Source organism: Ochotona princeps, chromosome 24 (genome assembly GCF_030435755.1).
Source record: "Ochotona princeps isolate mOchPri1 chromosome 24, mOchPri1.hap1, whole genome shotgun sequence".
NCBI classification, from domain to species: Eukaryota; Metazoa; Chordata; class Mammalia; order Lagomorpha; family Ochotonidae; genus Ochotona; species Ochotona princeps.
Window position 1 is genome coordinate 27,898,408 of NC_080855.1, and position 19,409 is coordinate 27,917,816.

Here is a 19,409-nt window from a genome sequence, read left to right on the forward strand (position 1 = left end):
TGGCTCAAGTCCTCCCCGGGCCTCTGCCCCCACAGGGGAGTCCTGAGGAGGTTCCTGGCTTCAGCTCAGCTCAGCTGCAGCTATTGCGGTCATTTGAGGATGATTACTATCCTCATTACTGGGCTGAACATGGCAAACCAGGGACCCAGGTCATTGGGCTAATCTGTCTCTGGTTGGTAGGGTTACTACGAGACTCGGGCACTTTTCTTTCAGTCCCTTCTCTGCTGAGGAGGTGGCAAGTGCACCCAGAGCCCTGAAAGTGCTGTGTTGCTGTAGCCATCCTGGGAGCTGCGCTCTGCAAAGTGAAACCCCTGGCAGTTTGTGCTCTGCTGCTTGCACCCTTGAACTCCCTTCTGGAAAGCTCTCCATAAAATACCCCCTCCTCATCCCTTTTTCTTCCCTAGCAAAGAGTCGTCTGCACTTGTGCCTCGCCCTCCTCCCTTCCCACTCAGCCTCCTGCGCTTTCCTCCTCGTGTCCCCAGCCTTACCCCTACCCTCTCTCAACTCTCACTGACCTCACTTCCTGCCCTACCTCTTTGCTGAGATCGACTGCAACCCAACTCCTGCTCTGCCCTCCTCTTCTGATCTCTCTTGAGCTGGAGCATCCTTTATTGTAAAAACAAACTCCTTTTCTTAATTTTTTTGAAAGGCAGATTTATAGAGAGATGGAGAGATAGAAAAATCTTTCATCCACTGGCTCACTCCCAAATGACCACAGCAGCCAGGCCTAGGTAAGGCCAAAGCCAGAAGCCAGGAGCTCCATCCTGTGGGCAGCAAGGGCTCAAGCACTTGGACCAGCCTTTGCTGCTTTCCCAGGCACATTCGCAGAGAGCTGGATGGGAAGCGGAGCAGCCAGGACGTGAATGAGTGCCCACAGGGGATGCCAGCATCGCAGATGGTGTTTTAATCCACCCTACCAGCTGCATACCACTAGTTCAACTTCTTTTTAAAAAATGTATTTATTTTAAAAGCAGAATGACAGAGGAGGAGAGAGAGAGAAAAAGAGAGATCAATTTATAATCCACTGGTTTACTTCACAAATGGCCACAACGGCCGGAGCTGAGCCAGGCTGAAGCCAGAGTGAGGACCCACCTCAGCATCTCCGACATGGGTGCAGGGATCCAAGTACTTAGGTCGTGCTCCACTGTCTTCCCAGGCATATTAGCAGGGAGCTGGACGGGAAGTGGAGTAGCTGGGATGCAAATCAGCACCCATGTGAGATGCCAGCGCCGCAGGCATCAGTTTAACCCTGTGCATCCACAACACTGACCTCATCATTATTCTTCAACTTGGGTGAGGGAATTGACAGCCCAGAGACTTCTGGGTCTGCTGTTTACATCCTGCAGGTGTACACGCACTTCCGATACGAGGAGTTGGGAGGCTGGGATGTGAGCACCACAAAACAAGGGGGATGCAACCTCAAGAGGAGCCCATGCACCGTGACCAGGGACCTGGTCCTCAGGAAATGCCTGCACCTCCACTTCCTTGGTAGCACCTCTGTCTTCTTTCAGCTCCCTGCACCATCTCCTGGCCTGAGGATTTCCTGGACACGTGTCCAGCACTGCCCTCGTGTGGCCTGGGTGGACACAGCAGCCTCCCAGCCAGTCCACCACCTGACACTGGTTCTTAGCCCAGCCTCCTAGGAATCTGGGTGAAGATCCCATTCCAGGAGCACATCTTTGAGCCAAAGCCAAAGGCACTTCATGGTCCAAGGGGCCCTGGGCAGACCACCATCCACTGTCACCTGCTCTCTCTGTCTCAGAACAAGGCATATCCACAAAAGAGCAAGCTGAATTTTTTGCTTGTGTTAGATCAATAATCATTTATAAAACACACACACACACACACACGGATGCCTGCCCTGGTCTTTCCCAGGACATCAGGCCTTTCTGGTCTCACTCCAGGGACATCACCTCCCCCATCCCTGGACACCTTCCCGCTGCAGGGGGAGCAGTGGAGGGGGCGGTGCGCCGACTCAGAAGCTGGACCCTCCTGAGTTGCCAGTGTAGGTCCTGATTATGTCACAGTGGGTGCCAAGCCTTAGGTACATCAGCTGCTCAAAGCCTCCCTGTGTCCATTTCGTCCATCGTAAAGCAGAGGTCCTGGTAGGCGGCATGCTGGGGTGAGGCGTGGATCTGGTCAGATCCTCAGGATAGATGAAGGAGAGCACAGGCAGGGTCCTGGGGCAGCAGGGTCTGGCCAGGCAGGACTACAGAGGTTTGCCAGGGGTGCCCTCGGTGACGGCCCGCGTGGCTTGCTCAGGGATGCGGCCTGGGTCGGTCAGGATACAGGTGGATGTGCTCAACTGGCGGAGGGAGTTCAGCACGGCTGGGTGGGGGGCGGGGAAGGGAACAAGAGACAATCATCATCCGTGGTCAGGTCCTGGAGTGGGGAGCTGCGGGGAGGGGGATGGGGGTGCGAAAGCAGCGGCCTGGCGACAAAGGGACTGGGCCAAGACTGTGGTCCTCCCACCTGGACGTGGGAGTGAAGTTATGTCCAGGGGACCTGGCACAGTGCAGCAGGCTGTGTGGGCTGGGCCTCCCGCGACATCCCCCTCCCCCCTACACACACACACAGAGTGGGGCCAGCAGGTGGCTCACGTACTGGGCCGCAGAGCCGGCAGGGAGCAGTACTGATCCAGCCAGGCCAGCGAGGTCTGGCGAAGGCTGTGCAAGCTGGCCGTGGACACCATGCCATTGAAGGACTCGAATAGAGGGCGGATAAGGATGCTGAACTGGACCCAGGTCAAGGAGCAGGTCTGAGGTCAAGTTAGTGCCCTCCTCCACCCCCACCGTGCTGTCTGATCTCAAACTCTGGTGTCCCCCATAACCTCGCTCCACACTCCCTGCAGCTCACCCCTTGCCTCCAAAGCCTGCTCGGCTCTCTGAGTCTGGTCCCTCCCCAGCTTGTCAGGGCCTGTCTGTGAACAACTTGACCCTAAGCCCTTTGTGGAGGGCTGAGGAAGGAAGTCGATTCTGTCTCCTGTAGGTGTCACACCAAAGTTTAGCCTCACCCAAACCAGCCCCCATCTGTGACCTCTACCCCACCCCTACCCTACCCCCATGCCATCGCGGACTCCTGAGATAGGATACTACCCAGAACTTCCAGTTGTGCAGTGTGCGGGTGCGAACATAGTCCTCGAACATATCCCGCATCTGGTCGAAACGCTGGTGCGTGATGGGCACCCCAGTGGCTGGCAGCTGCTGCTGGCACAGGCTGCAGGATGCAGGCGGTGGGACTCAGGGCTGGACGTGTGTGGAGGTGCGGGGTACCAGGCGGCATCCCCAGTCCCCACCGGCCAGCCCAGCCCAGCTGCCTGTCGGGGGTTCCTCGCCTGCCCCTGCCGCGAGCCCCGCCGCCCGCCTACTTGATGGCGGCGTTGAGCTCCTCGATCTCGTCGCGCAGCTGCTGGGCTTCTTCCTGCATGGCTGCGCGCTCCTGCTGCAGGACTGCGATGTACTCGGCGGTCTTCTGCAGCGTAGTGGCCTTGCTCACCTGCGGGCGCCAGCAGGGAGCGCTCAGGCGCTGGAAGCCCAGCGGGATACACCCCCACCCCATGCATCCATCCATGCATCTCACACCTGCGGAGGGAAGGGCTGCGTATGGAGCCCGACCTGCCCTGAGCCGGGCGTGGGAGGCCGCAGGACGTCGGGAAGGGGGGCGGGGAGGCAGCGGGACGCGGTCTTGGCCATGGCCATGGGGTGGGGGCGGCCGCCCCGTGGGAGGGGGGAGGAGTGGGGGGAGAGTTATAGACCTTGATGCTTGGCTGGGCGCTGAGTGTGCTCACTAAGCCATGGAGGGTGTCAAAGCCCAGCTTGATATTAAAGCGTCGCTTCTGCTCGGCCGAGATGTGCGTGATGCGCCGGTTCTCGGTCTAGGGGGAGCAGACATACGGGGCGGCAAGATGAGAGGGTAGGGATTGGGGGTGAACCCATGCAAGGGCTTGCGTGAGTGGGTGGGCCTGGAGCAGAGACGGCGCCCCCACCTTGTTGTCAGGTCGGCCGCGGCTCAGGATGGGTGGAGCAGGCGAGACACGGACGGTCAAGGCCACCGGGTAGGGCGCTTGGTGGAGCTCCCCTGAGAGCCGGCGCTCGGTACCTGTAGCAGGGAGGGAGCCACAGGCAGACAGGCGGGCACACTGGAGGCAGAGTATCCGCCGTCCCTGTCTCTCTCACCCCTTCATCTCCCTCCTCTGCCTCCCTCCACCCCCTCAGAGTACTGCAGTCCTTGGGTCCCCTCTTTACCGCTGGGTGCTGGGGGTGAGAGTCGTTCCACTTTGGGGACCAGCAGGGGCCTGGGAGGGGCCAGGCTGGCGGGGCCTGGTGTTGGCCTGGGCGGTGCTGGGGTCAGCACCGGAGAAAAGAAGGTGCAGGGGAATTCAGGCGCCGGCTCCTGCTGGGGTGGAGGAGTGTGATGGTGGGTGACAGTGAAGGAAATGTTCCTGGACTCCCCTCCCCCCGGGGCCACCTGCCAGTCAACTTACCGGGGATTCCGGGGGTCGCAGAAGGGCATTGGGGGCCAGTGGTGGCTCCAGCGCATGCTCAGGCTTGGCTGTGCAAAGCAGGACAGTGAAGGTAGCTCGCTTGTTCAGGACCCCAGTCCCAGTCAGCTTTCAGACACAGCCCAGGTCCCTAACTACTCATCTTCTGTCCCACCACCCTCCTCCCCTGCTTTGAGGTTACCCTAAGCCGCATCCCTGCCTCCAGCCCTGACTCCCCTAGGTCTCTCTGCAAACTCACCTGCAGCAGTAAGCAGCTGTGTCAGGCAGGGGTTGTTACTTCTGGCAGTGGCAGTGACCGTGGGGCTAGCTGTGGCAGGGGCCAGGGTTGGGGGACTGACTCTCTGTCCTCTGAGGGGTGCAGTGGGGGGCTTGCCTTGGGAACACACACCTTGGGGCACCGCGAAGTGAGCCCCGAAGCCTGACTCAGAGTACCCAGAGGGGAGGTGGTCCAGGGGGAAGGGGCTGGAGGTGGGGCCTGGCACCTGCTGTGAAGTGGGAGGGAAGGGGGTGGGAGTGGGCAGTGAGGACAGACCTGAGGCCGGAGGGGCTGGAGGAGCAGTCGGGAAAGGGAACCTGGGAGAAAAGACAGGCTCTTCCTGCAACAGAGCCGCTGTCACCACCGGTGAGGGGGCCAGGGCCGAGAAGGGGGCTGGGGTGCAGGGCTCTAGGCCATGCACCTTGGCGAGGCTGGGGCATTGGAGGAGAGGTGGGGTTGCAGGATGGGGCGGGAGCTTGGGCTTGGGGTCTTCAGGAAGGAGGAAATCGGAGCTCAGGAAGGCATTGGGCTCCAAGGGGCAGCTGCTCCGAGCCTGGTTGGGGGAGTGCAGGGTGGAGGGGAAAGAGAGATGTTCAGGGAGCAGAAAGGGAGAGTGAACCCCCATAGTCCCCACCCCACACTGCTTCTGCTGCGGACGACTGGGGCACTGGGCAGAGAAGAGGAATGACCCCTGCCTACCGGCACACACACACACACACACATACACACAGGCATACACACACATATACACATATCCACACAGGTGCCTACATGCACAATACAGGCAGGCACACTTACAGCAGGGAGATTGGTGAGCAGAGAAGGATGCTTGCGTACATGAGTCAGCCTCAACCAACAGCATCCATTTTCCTGTCCCACCAACCCCAGCTGCCCCTTGGAGCCAATGCCTCCCTGAGCTCCAGTTTCCTCCTTCCTGAAGATCCCAATCCCCAATCCAGCTAGCAACCCACCTGTCACTCACCTGTCAGTCCACTTGTCACTCATCCCTCCATCCCTGTTCCTGTCCACCTCCCAGCCCACCCCTGCCACTGAGCACCCTCTGATGAGCCACACGTTCCCTAGGCTCATCCACCCACCCATACGGTCACTCACTGCATAACCATTTCCTGGGCACTCTTACATGCCTGAATGGTACCAGGGTCAGAGGAACCAGTGCTGAGGGGCACATTGCCCTTCCCAGCAAAGAGCTTGCTTTCTGAGTGCAGAGGAGAAGCTCATCAATGGTGCCCTCTCACAGCCCTGACAAGGGGGCAAGAAGTTGACTTCCCTGGAGAGCCCTTAAACCAAAAGGATCAATCACTTCCTTCAACTTGACCATGAAAACCCACAATTCCCCCACCCTAGCCTCCCTTGCTTCCCATGGGGGAGGGAGTCTTCTCTGCCCAGCTGGACCATGCCTTGCCAACAGCCATCATAGGCTGTCAGACAGGACACCTGGGTGATGCGGGGGCTTACGTGAGGTCTCAAGGTGGGCTCACCTGTAGGCGGCTGTGTCCCGGGAGGTGAGTCAGACCCATGGAGGCAGAGGCAGAGGCTGAGGGCACGTCAGAGGTCAGGATCCCACTGCTGAAGAGGGAGTCGGCCATGGGGATAAAGTTGGGGGGCTCCGGGAAGGTCGGGGGTGCAGGCGTGTGTGGGGGCCGGTAGTTGGTGAAGAGATCTGGAATTGAGTCACAAGGAGCAGCAACAGTCAGGGCTTGGGCCGGGCTGGGAGACAGAGGGCAGAGAGTGGTCATCTGGCACCATCCCGGAGGAGGAGGAGGACCACGGGTGTGTATGGGGGCGTGATGGCGGGAAAGGGGGGCGGCTTTCACAGGAGATTGTGAAACTGGGGGAGTGTCTGTCTCACTCACGGGGAAGCTGCAACAGAGTATGGGGCTGTAAGCGCTCCGCGAGAGGTGGGGGTTGGGGGAGGGACCCCCCTGGAAGTAACCTGCTCCTGGGACCCCAACCTTGTCCCACGAGGACCCCTGATGGTCCCCCTGCCTTCTTCTCATTGCTAATTCCGTTGGAGGGATTGAAATAGGGGGTACAGAGAAGGAAGGGGAGGGGTGGGGTGCAGGGTGGAAGGTCTGGAGGCAGGGGCAGTGCCCCAGGGCAGCACAGGGTCAGGGGTGAGTTGGGAGTGACAAAGGTCAGGGGTCAGAGGGGCTGGGCCCAGTTAGGTTTGCTGCTAAGTTATACCGTGGGACTATAAGAGCAGGGCCTGGGGGTAGGGTGCAGGGTCTTAATGGGTGACAGACAGGGGCCCAGGGTGGGCTCAGGGTATGGGGAGGTGCAAGAGGCTTAGAAAGGGGGCTTAGAAGCCCTGAGGGGCCAGGCCAAGCAGGAGGGCAGTGGATTGTGTAATCCTTGGGCTATTCTGGTTTTGGGAAGCAGCCGCCCCGTCAGCCTGACCACATCCCGGGCCAGGGCGCCGCCTGCCCACCCATTCCCTTCCGGCCACCTTTCTCTGACCCGATCAGCCACGGTCCTTTCCAATTCTTGGGGCCTCCCATAGCCCACATAAACAAGTGCTGCCTCCACCCACAACAACCCTTAACCCCTCATTCTTTCCGTCCAGTCCCACCCCTAATCCCCACCCTAGCCAAGCGATCCTTTTTTCCATCCCTACACCATAAGTAGGCTGGATAAAAGTACCGTGAACCCAGAATGCATGGAGATCTGTTGTGTACATATGTGTGTATGTATGTATGTGTATGTGCATGCCAAATACACATGTGACTGCCAGACCTGGGGTCTGAATGTCCGAGAGGCTGACCATGGGAAGATCAGTGTACAGTATGTATGTCTCTCCGGGTCTTTGGCACCGTTGTGATGGCCCTGAGTGTGCCCCCATGGTGACACTGCACTCAGTGTACACATGTGTGCTTTTGCCCACGGCCACGTGTCCATGCAGATGGCTTCTTGCCATCTGTCCACAGAGGGATCCAACCCAGCAGCTGGTGTGGGCATGTGGTGCTGAGGCTCAGCCTCTCCCTGCGATGCCCACCATCCATGCCCAGGAAGGACCTGCTCCGGATCCTGGCTCCCTGCTGATGCGCACCCTGGGAGACAGGCAGCAGGGTAATGTTCAAGGACTTGGGTCCCTGCCGCCCTACCTTCCTCCTGCCATGGGAGACCAGGACCGGGTCCCTAGCTCCTGACTTGGGTCTGATCCATCCCTGATTACAGTAGGCCTCTGGAGGGTGGACCAAGGAGATTTAAGTTTGTCTGTGTGTCATTGAAATAAAATGAATATTTTAAACCAAAACCTCAGAGGGACTAGGTGGGACAAGACCCCTGTTCCCTCCCCTACCTGGGCGCAAGGGGGCCCTCACCATTAGCCTTGGATTCTGGGAGCACCCCCCCCAGCACACAAGGGCAAGCCCAGCCCAGTTCTGAGCCACCAGCTACCCCCTTACCATGCAGTCCCCACCCTGCTTTGGGGCACTCACTTCCCAGCCCAGCCACCTACTGAGCCCCAAGACAGCCCTCCTCCCCACCCCCTATTCCCCTCGCCCTCTCTCCTAAGGACTTCCGGCCCCTTCCTGGGCTTCTAATCTGACCTGTCCAAGAAGGGGCTTTTGGGGAGACACTCAAGAGAGGCAACCCCAGTGATCCTGGTGCTTGCTGACCTACCAATGCACGGAGCACATGAGGGGGCCAGCCCAGCCACATGGCAGCAAGCCAGGGTTGACAAAAGTGGATTCCTGGCCCTAGTCGGCCTGGGCTTTGCTCAGAGCCTGGATGACCAGGGTCAGAGTTGGGATGTGAGATGGGAGCGGGGCATTGAGTTCCTACCTGTAGCTGGGGTCTGGACACCCACCTAGGGCTCTTGCCCTTGCAGGCTGCTCTGCCCTTGGGGCACTGCCATCCACAAACACTTCTGCCCCTGAAAGCTCCCACCCAGCCCGTGGCTGGGGGCGGTTCCTCATTCCCTAGTCCCCGCCCCATAGGCTTCTAGTCCCCACCTTATAGGCCTGTACCTCTTGACTGACAGGACCCTGGGACAGGGAAGGGGAGGAGTTGGGTGGGGGTTAGGGAAACTAACCTAAGGACCCTCTTTGAGTCCCTAGACCACGGGGGAGACAGGCTGAGAATCTAACACAGCTCCAGAGGCCCCCCTAAACTGCAGGATTAGGAAAAGTGGTCTCTAAGCTCAGCAAGGGAAGCATCAACATATGCCCAACATGGGGGGAAGCCGAGGCCTTAGTGGCCCTGGGCCCAGCAGAGACAGAGGAACTTACTATCTTGTTTTAAGCATTATTCTGTAATAGGAGACAGAATCTTCCACCTGCTGGTTCACTGTCCATATGGCCGCAGACTCTGGGGCTGGATCAGGCTGAAACCAGGAACCTGGAACTCCATCCTGGTCTCCTAAACACTTGGACCATCCTCCACTGCTTTCCCAGGTGCATAAACAATGGCTTCGCCCACCTGCTGTGCTAAACGCTGGTCCTTGAATTTTTTTTTTTTTCTTTAAGATGGAATTTTTTCCCCCAAGGTATTCAGGACTGAGAATCATGCTTATATATATACCAAATGGCTATAACAGTCAGGGTGGTGCCAGGAGGAAGCCCGAAGGCCAGATCTCCAGCCACATCTCTCCTGGAGGGGTGGCAAGGCCTCAGCAGCTTGAGTCAGCACCTGCGACCTCCCGGAGTGCTCGTTAGCAGGAACCTGGGTCAGGAGCAGTGCAGCCAGGACTCTGATATGAACTGTCAGTGTCTTCAACAGTGTTGTCCAATGCTCCAAACCTCCCCCCTCCCCCCAATAAATGTTTTCATATAGCTGAAGATGTTCTAGAAGTGAACTTGATGGGCCCAAGGGCACCAACATTTGTAGGTTAGTAGAGACTGCCAAATGGTTCAAGAAAATATTATATATAGTTACATATCACCTGTTTAAGGTGCAGGTTAAAATGCCGTAACCCAAGGGCCCCTGGTCTAATGACTCAATTGGCTAATTCTTCCCTTGCGAGAGCCGGCATTTCTTATGGACGCCAGTTTGTGTCCTGGCTGATCCACTTCCCATCCAGCTCCCTGCCTGTGGCCTGGAAAAGCAGTCGAGGATGGCCCAAACCCTTGGGATCCTGCACCCATGCGAGAGACCCAGAAGAAGCTCCTGGTTTCAGATTGGCTCAGCTCTGGCTGTTGTGGCCACCTGGGGAGTAAACTAGTGCATGGAAGATCTCTGTAAAAGTCTGACCTTCAAAGAAATAATTTTTGTTTTAAAGAAGATGAGAAATATCCCTAAGAATCCACCCAGGCCACTTGCCCAGGACAGGCCTGAGGTCTCTTAGCACAAAGTCTCTTCTGACCTTGACCTTGCCCACCTGAGATTTCCATGAAGTCATCCAGACTGGGCTGCAGGGGCGTCAGGTCCGGCTGAATCATGTCAGCATTACCCACGTAGGCTGGTGGTGAGAGGGCACAGGGGTGCCAGTCAGAACCAGCAACCTCAAGTCCCTCTCCATCCCCCCCTGCCCAGCCCAGCCCCGTGTCCCTCACCCTCCTCCGGGGGCAGCTGCAGGGGAGAGGGCCTCGGCTGGGTCATGGTAAAGAGCGTATCGGAGATGTCGGATAGAAAGCAGTCGAGGCCCAGCAGCTGCCGGCCGCCCGGCTCCTCCTCGGGACCTCCCAGCAGCACAGGCACCACGCTGGAGAAGAGCTGTTCGCACCATCGCTCCCCTGGCGGCCACCCCACTTCTGGCTGGCCAGGGAGGGAGGACACAGCACTTACTTCCTGGGGGAACCTCCCTGGCCACACCCACCAGTGTCGGAGGACCTATTTGCTACCTGGAAGGTCAAGGGCATCTCCTGGGTTCCCTACCAGATACCACTCCCCTCCCTGCCAGGGGTTTCCTGATGTGAAGGGATAAGGGGACCCCTTTGGACATCTTTATGCGTTTTTAAGGGGAGACTGGGGTCACTGTGTCCTTAGCATCCTCTGCTCCCACCCCCCAGGCCTCCTTCCACTTGCCCACAAGCCTAGGGGTCCTTTCTAGCACTGCACCCTCCACTCCCAGGTCCCTGGCCATTCCTGCCCTGTGTGCCTAGGCCGAAGCTGCACCCACCTGTTTGGGGGCGAGGAGATCTCCTTCCCGGCTGGACTTACGGAGCTGCAAGAACACAGAGTTGGGACGCCAATGCCCCTGTTCCTGTCCCGGCTCCCATGCGACCCCCGGGAGTTCCGGGGACCCCGAGGTGTGTGTTGGAGGCGGGGGAAGGCTGCGCTGAGCACGCGTGGCCGCACGGTGGCGCTGTGGGCCCGGGACTCCGTGGAGGGCGACAGGGGCTGGGGGGACATGGGGGTGGGCGACTGGGCTGGGGGGGGACAGTCCCGACTGACCCGCTTCTTGTAGTAGATGCGCCACTTGTGGTACTCGCGCATCACCACCTCGATGCGCCGCTTCCAATAATTGCCCTCCAGGACCACGGCCTTGGCAGAGTTTGGGGAGAGGGGGTTCAGCAGGAAGGTGGCCCCCGCCAAGTCCCACCCCTCCTGCTGCCCCCAAGGCAGGGAGGGAGACCATCCTGGGTCCCCGCGGTGGCTGGGGGGCTACCTCTGGTTTCCGGTGCTCATCTGCCTCCGGACCTTGCAGGGGAGTCACGAAACCACACACGGGGCTCTTCCTCCGCTGCACGTCTGAAAGACAGCGGGGTGTGGGGCGGGGTTCTCAGTCCTCTCCCAAAAAGGGATTGGGACTCAACATACCCCTCTCCCACACCTCCTAAGGGCCGCCTCCTGCAGGCAGTCCCCCAGCCTGCGGCAGCCCTCAGGCTGGCACAGGGACTTCCCACACCTTCTCCATTGTGGCCGGGAGCTGCTGGCCAGGTGGGCTTGCTAAGTAATGCTTGGGGCTGCGCTGTCCCAAGAAGGGCCTGGTCAGGCTGGCAGACCAGATGCTCCTTGCTATGTGCACTGCCCTCTAGGGGACATGGGGGCTGGTGGTGGCGGTGGTGGTGGTGGTGAGATGGGGGCTTGTCCTGCCATTCCCCTGTCAGCCTCCAGTTCTGACCTCTTTGCTAGAATCCTTCCTTCTGGGCCTGCATCACAGTTCCCATCTGGATGTCCCAAGGCTTGAAGCTTGTCTTTGCTGGCCCAACCCTGGCCTCCCATTCCCCCTTTGCTCGGCCCTTCCCATCTCTGCCCACCCACCCCAGCCAGACCCCCACCTGTGTCTGCACCTGCCCCATTGACCCCCCCCCACGCCTGTGATCTGGACACAAAGCTGATGGTTGCCTTGCCTGCCCTTCTTACACCCCACATGGCCGCAGCACAGCCCACCCTCTCTGGTCTGAGTTGCCAGGGAATGCCCTTGCCCTGACCTGCTCAATCTTTAGGATGGCCCCTCCTCCAGGAAGCTTCCCCTCCCTCAGACCTCAGGGTCCTTGCTGCCTCTCCCTACCTTTGCCTGTCATTGCTCTGCACACCTGCCTCCCTGTCCCCCAGCTTCCCTAGGGAGCAGGACAGCCTGTGAAGAGAGGGGGTCCCGGCAGGGGAGGGGCTCCCGGTAGAGGAGGGGGTTCCAGCCAGTTTCCTCTGTGACACCCATGAGGACACAGGAACTGAAATAGGCAGGCTGAATCCAGGAGCCACAAAACTGCATCCGGGTCTCCCATGGGCAGGTGGCAGGGACCCACCTACTTGAGCTATCCACCTGCTGCCTCCAGGGTGCACGTGAGCAGGGAGCTAGGGCTGGGAGCAGAGCCGGGGCTCAAATCCACACACTCTCATATGGGAAGCAGGGGTCCCGAGCAGAGTTTTAGCCACTGCACAAACCGCCCATTGGGAGGTTGGGTACCATGTACCAAGCTCTGCCCTCAAATACATCTCTCCAAGATGCACACACAGGGCACTGAGGAGGGGGCGGTATGGTGGAGGGCTGGGTCTGACTTGGACAGCAGATAAGAGGGGTGTAGACTCCCAGGTCTTCTGGGTAAGATGAGCCCCTGACCACACTGCTGTGAGGTGGGGGGTGGGGAGCCTGTGTTCCTGTGGCTTCCTGGGGCTCCCCAAGAAGTTATTCCACTTTTCCTTGGGGACATGTTCTGGGCTGGGGACCTGCAGCTGCATCAGGGTGCTGGAAACTGCAGTTAGGTGGCAGAGATAAGAAAAACAAACAGAGATACGGTCAGGTGGAAAGTCCTTCCAGCCGGGGAGGGTGGAGAAGTGCCCTGGGAGCACAGAGTGTGTGGGGGGCAGTAACCAAGAAAGGATCTGAGTCGGGGAGGGCACAGGTGCCTGTAGAGAGGAGGGCCAAGCCCAGCTCCCCGCCCCTGAACTCCACCTCTGCGATTTAAGGACTAAGGGGAGTCCTGTGAGCTGTCACCATCACCATCATCATCATCACCACCATCATCATCAGCACCACCACCATCATCATCACCATCACACTGCCATCATCCTCACAGCCAAGCTCCTTCCCTCCAAGGAACTCAGAGAACTCACCATGCGGCCATAGGGCATGTCCAGCTCAAGTCTAACAGCTCTGACGCACAGAGCCCTGGAGTCCCCACGGCAGGAGAGGATCTGGGGGGAAGACCCTAGGCTGGGGGAAGGCAGTACTGGAGCTCATCAGGTTGACAGTTGTGCCTCCCAGGCAGCAGCTTTTACTTGCGGAGAAGGGGGAGCTTGAATGGGATTTGGGGGGACGCTGCATACTGACTCCCCCTGGTTTCTCGGCTTTCCAGCCTTAGCAGGATCTGTCAGCAAGAACCATTTGCTCCTGCACACCCCAGTGGGTACCTGTGGGCGCCTCTGCATGCTCCTGGAAGGCCTGGGAAGGCAGACAGTGAGCCAACTGGAGTCCCAGGCTCCATGTGGTGGGAAGAGTCCCCGCTGACTAGCCAGCTAGCCCCTGGGCTGCTGGGTGAACCTGAACATGGTTACTTGCTTTCTGAGCCTCAGTCACTCATCCACAAACCGGAAGTAGGAAGATGTACCCTGTGGTGTTGCCAAGGTAGTCTTGAACCTGGGGATTCATGCAAGTGCTCGGCACACAGGCGGACAGGAACCAGCACACATGCCCTGCCCTCTGTGTGCCCGGGTGGACAGAGGTCAGCATGGGACTTGGAGAGAAAAAAAAAAGTGTGTGGTGGGGGGTGTGGGGAGGCATTTGTTCTTAGCTCAAGACTGGATCTGACTGCCCTGGAGAAGGCCCCAGCACAGGGCTGGCTGGCCCACGTTCAGCCACTGCTGCCCACAGTGTCCCCAGATGAATGGATGTAACCTTTATAGGACACATCCTTTATTGGACAGTTCTCAGTGCCAGGCCTTTCACACCTGCTGTCTGCACATCACACACTGGCTTCGTGTTAGAGATAAGGACACAAGTTCAGAGAGGGTAGTACACCTACTTGAAGTCACACATTCAGCCAGGGGGTAGAGACTGGGTAGCAAACCAGCTCTGGGTTTGACTCCAAGGTCAGAATCTCTTCCAATACAGGCCGTGATCTCTGTAGCAAGGGTGGGGTGTGTGTGTGTCCCTTTTCCCAAATCTCCATGGAGGGGTCCCAGCTGGCAGTATAGCAAGGTGACAAGGAAAGACTGGCAGACCCCTGCCAAGGTGACACAATGCCCCTCATAGTATCCACTGCCCACTCCAGTGCCCTGATGGGTAAGACACCTGCATACATGCTTGGGACATTGGATGGGTCGACCCTCAGCCCACCTTGGGCCTTACCAGGCATCCTTGGGAAACTATATTCCCTAAGTCCCTCTGGGAGAGGGGTGGTCAGAAGCCACTAGCAGGTCCTAGTGTCCCCCCAAGAGGCTGCCAGCCCCCTACCCTGAGGGCCCAAGAGTCTTCCCTGGATGTAACCCCTGCCACTCCAGTGCCCTGCAGCACACAGCCCACTGCCTGCCCATGGGGAGGCCCTGGGTTCCCACTCACACTGGATGTACCAGGCCCTCCAGATGGCGTTGTTGAGGCGGATCTTGTCTCGGCAGAGCAACTTGAGTCCTTTGAAATTCTTCCACTTGGGAGAGACCAGCTTGCCACTATAGGGGCAACAGGGAGAAGGGGGGTCAAGGCTGGGGTCAGGGAAATGGGGAACCCAGGCAACTAAGCCCTACATTCCTGCCCCTCATCGATACTGCTCTTGACAATACTACTCTCCCAGGCAGCTGCTGCCAGGGAGCCACCAGGGCCTGTGACATTGTGGGGACACTGTGCCTGGACAGAGTGTTGGTGGCCTCAGATCAGAGCTGCCAGGCTTTGCTTTGCCAGTCCCCTGTGACTGTCCAGGACTGCAGGGCAGCCATATGGTTGGAATTGGGAGATGGGAGTGTAAGATGACCAGTCTGAGTCAGTGATCTTGAGACATGACCTTGACCCCAACTGTAACCCTAGGGGTCCATCAAGTTCACAGTGGTGGGAGGTGACTCAGGCCAAGGTGGCTGCCTCTAGGGAAGTTGGCCCTCCCTACTTCCTTCCTCAGGGGCTACAAGCCAGGACTGTGCCCCAGTTGCCTGGTGTGTGCCCCCCCTCCACTCCTTACCCCATGGGACAGGCTTAACTCCCAGTGCCAGATCCTTTCCCAAAGGGGCCTCTCGCTGGCACTGGGGTCACAGGACAGGAAAGAGGTAGATGCCAGGTTGAACTTCTTAGCTCCTCCCACAAACCCCAAGCTCATGGGTCATTGAGTCCTTTCTCCTCTCTGGTCTCCAAGCTCCTGTGTTTGCTTTGGGGGTGGTAGTTGCTGGCGAGGGGAGACAACGGGCTCATTACCCAAATGGAGTCTGTCAGCTCAGCACCCCCTCCTCTCCTGGAGTTAGACAAACACCATCTGGCTAGGAAGGAGGTGGGGGAGCAGGGCTAGAAGGGACACACTGACCCCTCCTGAGTCAGCCGCTGTGGTGGCACCTGTAGGTGTGTGGGAGGCAGGCCTGCCTGGATCCCAGCACCCCCAGCCTGGTGTTTGTGGCCTAAGTAGAGGTGGCAGATGTGTGTGGTGCTGGTGGGGAGAGGACAGTATCCCAGTCCAGGAGGAAAGGATGGAGAGTTGAGATCTGAGGGACCCAGCCTGGAGCAGGAAACTCAGGGCCAGGTATGCTTTAATTGGTGGAGAGAAGTTAGGACCCTCAGGCACAAACCCTGCACACCGCTCCTTGCTCCATAACACCTTGCAGGAACTCCCCTTCCTGCCTGCTGGTCCCCCCACCTTACCCCACCCCTACCTCACCCCCACCCCCACCCCCCCACCCCTGAGGCTGCTGTCTGCACTGGCAGTCAGTTCTGACCATGAACGAGAACTTTCTAGCTCACAGAATCTGCCTCCTGGCCCCTGGGCTGCCACCCGCCCACGCACACCTACAGAACACAGTCTCCCTAGAAAGTCCCTCCCCTCCATTCTCACTCTGCCCCCTCCCCGGGGGAGGCGGAGGGTCAGAGACCAGGCTCCAGGCCACCCTCCTCCTTTTCCTCCTCTCTAGCGTCCCCTCCCAGCATTGGCTCCCACCATTCTCTTCTACCTGCTACTCCCTGGGAAAGTTGGTGCCTGCACTTTCTAGGAAAACCCCTATCCTTGGGATGTTGGGGAGGGGGCTTTGAAGACTTCCACACTGACTCAGTCTGAGCCTCAGCGTTCCTCCACACATCCCCGGCCGCTGCCAAGCAGAGCAATCCAAAGGCTCCCTTGGGGACAGTACCCGCTCCCATCCCTGGAGCAGGTTGGGGTTCCCAGCCAAGAGCTTGGAGTGTTTGGGGGAACAGGCTGGACCCTCATCAGCCTCCAGCCAGCTTCTGAGTAAGGGGGCAGTTCTGGGGTTCACTGCACCTGATCCCCTCTCCTACTTACGGCCCGATGGGGGAGGGGAAGGCTGCGGGTGCATGTGTCCCAGCAGAGTAGGTGCATGGTGTTGTAAAGCAGGAAGCTTCTTTGGGAAATGGGAACTCTTTGGGGAGAAGGGGTGCCCGCGCTGTACGGACCAGGACCTCAGATGCCCTGTCACAGGCAGTCTCGTGATGTCCAGGGAGAGACGCGGGAAGGGGTGGGGAAAGGGACAGGGAATTTGAACTTTCCACATCGGTCTGGCGCCCTGGACTATCAGGTTGCAACAGGACCTGGGCCCGGGGCCAGAACTTGTGGGCCAAGGTTACGTTGCCTCCAGCCAATGGGGTCTTGGCTGGGGTGGCCACGATCTGGGTGGGGGATGGGGTTGGTTGGGAAGGCGACGCTCCTGGGACCCGGGCTGTGTCCGCACCCTAACTCGCACGCGCCACCCCCCCACCCGCAGCCTTGGGGACAGACGCCGGGTCGGTAGCCAACGGTTTTCAGGAGGGGAGGAGGCGCCGGGGAAGATGAGGATTTATTTGGACTGAGGAACGATCAGGACGGGCTGATCTCCCTTCTCTTCCCCCGTTAAGGTCTGCGGTTGATAATTTATCCCGGTCCCTCCGCTCTGAGGAACTTTGCTCCGGGGCACCGGGCCAGGACCCCGGTTCGCGCCCTCCTGCGGGATGCGGGGCGTGGGAGCAAAAAGCCGGGACGCGGCGGGCGAGGCGCCAAAGGGGTGGGTTGTGGGGGGTAGGAGTGCGAGAGACCGATGCCGACAGGTGTGGCGACCCCAGCAGGCAGCCCCGCCCCTCCCGCTACTCCTGGTCACGCATCTCCTGCAAAGCCCTCCACCCGGCGACCCTGGACCCCCGCGAGCAAGAGCTCTCGCCTCCTGCCATCCTTGACCAAGAGGGCCAAGAAAAGGGGTCCCGGACGTTAAAGGGGCCAGGCTGCAGGTAGGTGATCGGACGGATGGAGGGACCCCGCTGTGCGAATGGGAGCAAGTGGCCTAAACTGCGGGGAGCGCACAGGATGTGGGGGGTGGGCCGGAAGATCCAAGAACATGGAGGGGATCCCCGCATGGGTCTACGGAAGTCGAGGGGGGGATGGGAAGTGGGGCGCCCCCGGGGCAGGGCTGATGGCCGGGAGGGATGGGGAGCCAGGGAGGCACTGGTCCTTTGTAGCTCACAGGATGAACCTGGGTTGGGGTGCTGGAAGGAGACGCCCGGGCCTGGGGTCAGAGGGTGCCCAGGGTGTGACCAGAGTTTCGGGGTGCAGCCTGGAGCTAGGGCTTGGTCGGGTTAACCGGGTTATCCGGGGCGCTCAGGAGCGGCCCTCACCTGTAGGCTAGGCTCAAGCACTCGAAGAGACGGGTGAGGGTGGGATCGATGCTGCGCGGCCCGAAGTCGGAGAGCCCGACCGGTCCCTCCTGGTCCCGCCGCCGGGTCAGTGAGTCGCTGTGCGGCGACGACACCATGAAGTGTCCGCTGTGGATGACCTGGGCGTGCAGCAGGCCTCCGGCGCCGCGCCGGGTATTCGGGCCCTCCGAGTCGGTGTCCGAGTCCGAGTCCGGGCTGGGCACGGCCCGCGGGACCTGCAAGTCCGCGGCCAGACCCGCCAGCGCCCGGGCCATGGTCACCGCTGCTGTCGCCTGGCCCCGGGGGCTCGGCCGAGTGGCCGCGGCGGGCTCGGCCCTCCAGGCCTCGTTAACATAACCACACCTTCCTCCGCCCGATTGGCCGCGCAGGTGGGCGGGCGCGGCTCGATTAACATAAGCGATGCACCAGGTGTGAAGGGCGCAGCCGCAGGTGTCCGCGGGTCCCCGCCTCCGGCCTCTGCTTCTAGGGGACCACTCGAGGTCCTGATAGGACCGAAAGGGCTGTCCAGTAAGGTGGACCCGCACTCCTGGCACCCCCCCCAGCGCCTCAATAATGAGGGGTTCTCATTTCCAGGGACAGGTGAAGCCTTGATCCATGGACAGGTATTCACAAAAAATATTCGTAATAATAATACTAAAAATTCAAAGTTAAAAAAGAAAAAAAAAATAGAAAAGCAATTTAAAAAGCGAGGCATTTGCATTTCTCATCTCCTCAAAATCCTCAAGAGATGGGGTTCAGAGGCACACCAGGACCAAAACATAACCAAGGGATTGTTCTAGAAGATTCCAGACTTCGCAGCTAGGCTCAGCCACCCCCATCCTGGGGGAGGATTAGGGTTGGGGGGTGGAGGGACAGGAGAAGTCTGCAGGTCCATGTGAACTTGCCGGGGCACTGTGGATAGTGTCACACAAGGGCAACAGGAAGTGGTGGGAAGGGGATTGGGGAAAGCCAGGAGGGATGGACACAGCCCCCATGGCTCCAGAGTCAGGGTGAAGGTCCCAGGTCCCAGGGTGAGTGTGAGGGAAACAGCCTTCCCCATCCCTGCAGGAAGTCATCTGGCATTCCCGGGAACCCCATGGCTGTGGAAGTGGCCGTCCAGCTGCCGCGTCTGTAGGTGATGCATTCTCCCAGCCCCTCTCCCTGCCAGTGCTGTGGAGGCCAGCAAGACTCGCCTTGGTTCCCCCTTCCTCTGGGACGGCCAACTCACTGAGCAGTTCCCAGGGTCGCTTCTGATCCCACACCAGCGATTCCTTAGGGTCCTTGGTCCAAGGTCATCACTGCAGTCAGTGTCCCCACCCTATGCCTTCCTGGGGTGGAGGTTAGGGAGGGGAGCTCCCGCCTGGGTGACCCCAGAGAATTCCCTCTGGAGCCCAGCGGACAGGGAAAGCGCTCCCCTTTTTCTCCTGCCATCCTTCCCCTCCCCCACCGCAGCTCCCCTTCCTTGCTGGGATAGCTCCCCCAACCTTGAACTTCCCCAGATTCCTGTC

The 19,409-nt window shown here is 59.5% G+C and overlaps 1 protein-coding gene across 3 annotated transcripts; it reads right to left on the bottom strand.

Annotated features, from left to right (window-relative positions):
* Nucleotides 1–1,970: 1,970 nt before the first annotated feature.
* Nucleotides 1,971–18,359, bottom strand: MLXIPL (MLX interacting protein like). 3 transcript variants are annotated; one of them, XM_058680592.1, is made up of 17 exons: nucleotides 17,884–18,359; nucleotides 14,659–14,765; nucleotides 11,326–11,408; nucleotides 11,112–11,201; nucleotides 10,837–10,881; nucleotides 10,271–10,472; nucleotides 10,096–10,176; nucleotides 6,257–6,438; nucleotides 4,740–5,310; nucleotides 4,484–4,551; nucleotides 4,245–4,392; nucleotides 3,986–4,098; nucleotides 3,755–3,874; nucleotides 3,368–3,495; nucleotides 3,093–3,216; nucleotides 2,605–2,734; nucleotides 1,971–2,328 (listed from the first exon to the last, which is right to left on the bottom strand). In XM_058680592.1, the coding sequence occupies exons 1-17, from the start codon at nucleotides 18,174–18,176 to the stop codon at nucleotides 2,210–2,212; spliced, it is 2,604 nt and encodes an 867-aa protein (XP_058536575.1). In that variant the 5' UTR covers nucleotides 18,177–18,359; the 3' UTR covers nucleotides 1,971–2,209. The 3 variants fall into 3 exon arrangements, with proteins under 3 accessions (XP_058536575.1, XP_058536574.1, XP_058536577.1); XM_058680591.1 differs by having other exon boundaries at nucleotides 4,245–4,395; nucleotides 17,884–18,358; XM_058680594.1 differs by lacking the exon at nucleotides 17,884–18,359 and adding an exon at nucleotides 16,565–16,638 and having other exon boundaries at nucleotides 4,245–4,395; nucleotides 14,670–14,765.
* Between the last annotated feature and the right edge of the window lie 1,050 nt (nucleotides 18,360–19,409).

What these genes read in the sequence shown, in the direction of transcription:
- MLXIPL (XM_058680591.1), bottom strand. Translation starts at nt 18,176, where the DNA reads ATGGCCCGGGCGCTGGCGGGTCTGGCCGCGGACTTGCAGGTCCCGCGG. An exon ending in GCATCTACTACAAGAAGCGG is followed by an intron (nt 10,882 to 11,111) that starts GTCAGTCGGGAC and finishes GTGTTCTTGCAG; the next exon opens with CTCCGTAAGTCCAGCCGGGA. An exon ending in GCGGCCGACCTGACAACAAG is followed by an intron (nt 3,875 to 3,985) that starts GTGGGGGCGCCG and finishes TGCTCCCCCTAG; the next exon opens with ACCGAGAACCGGCGCATCAC.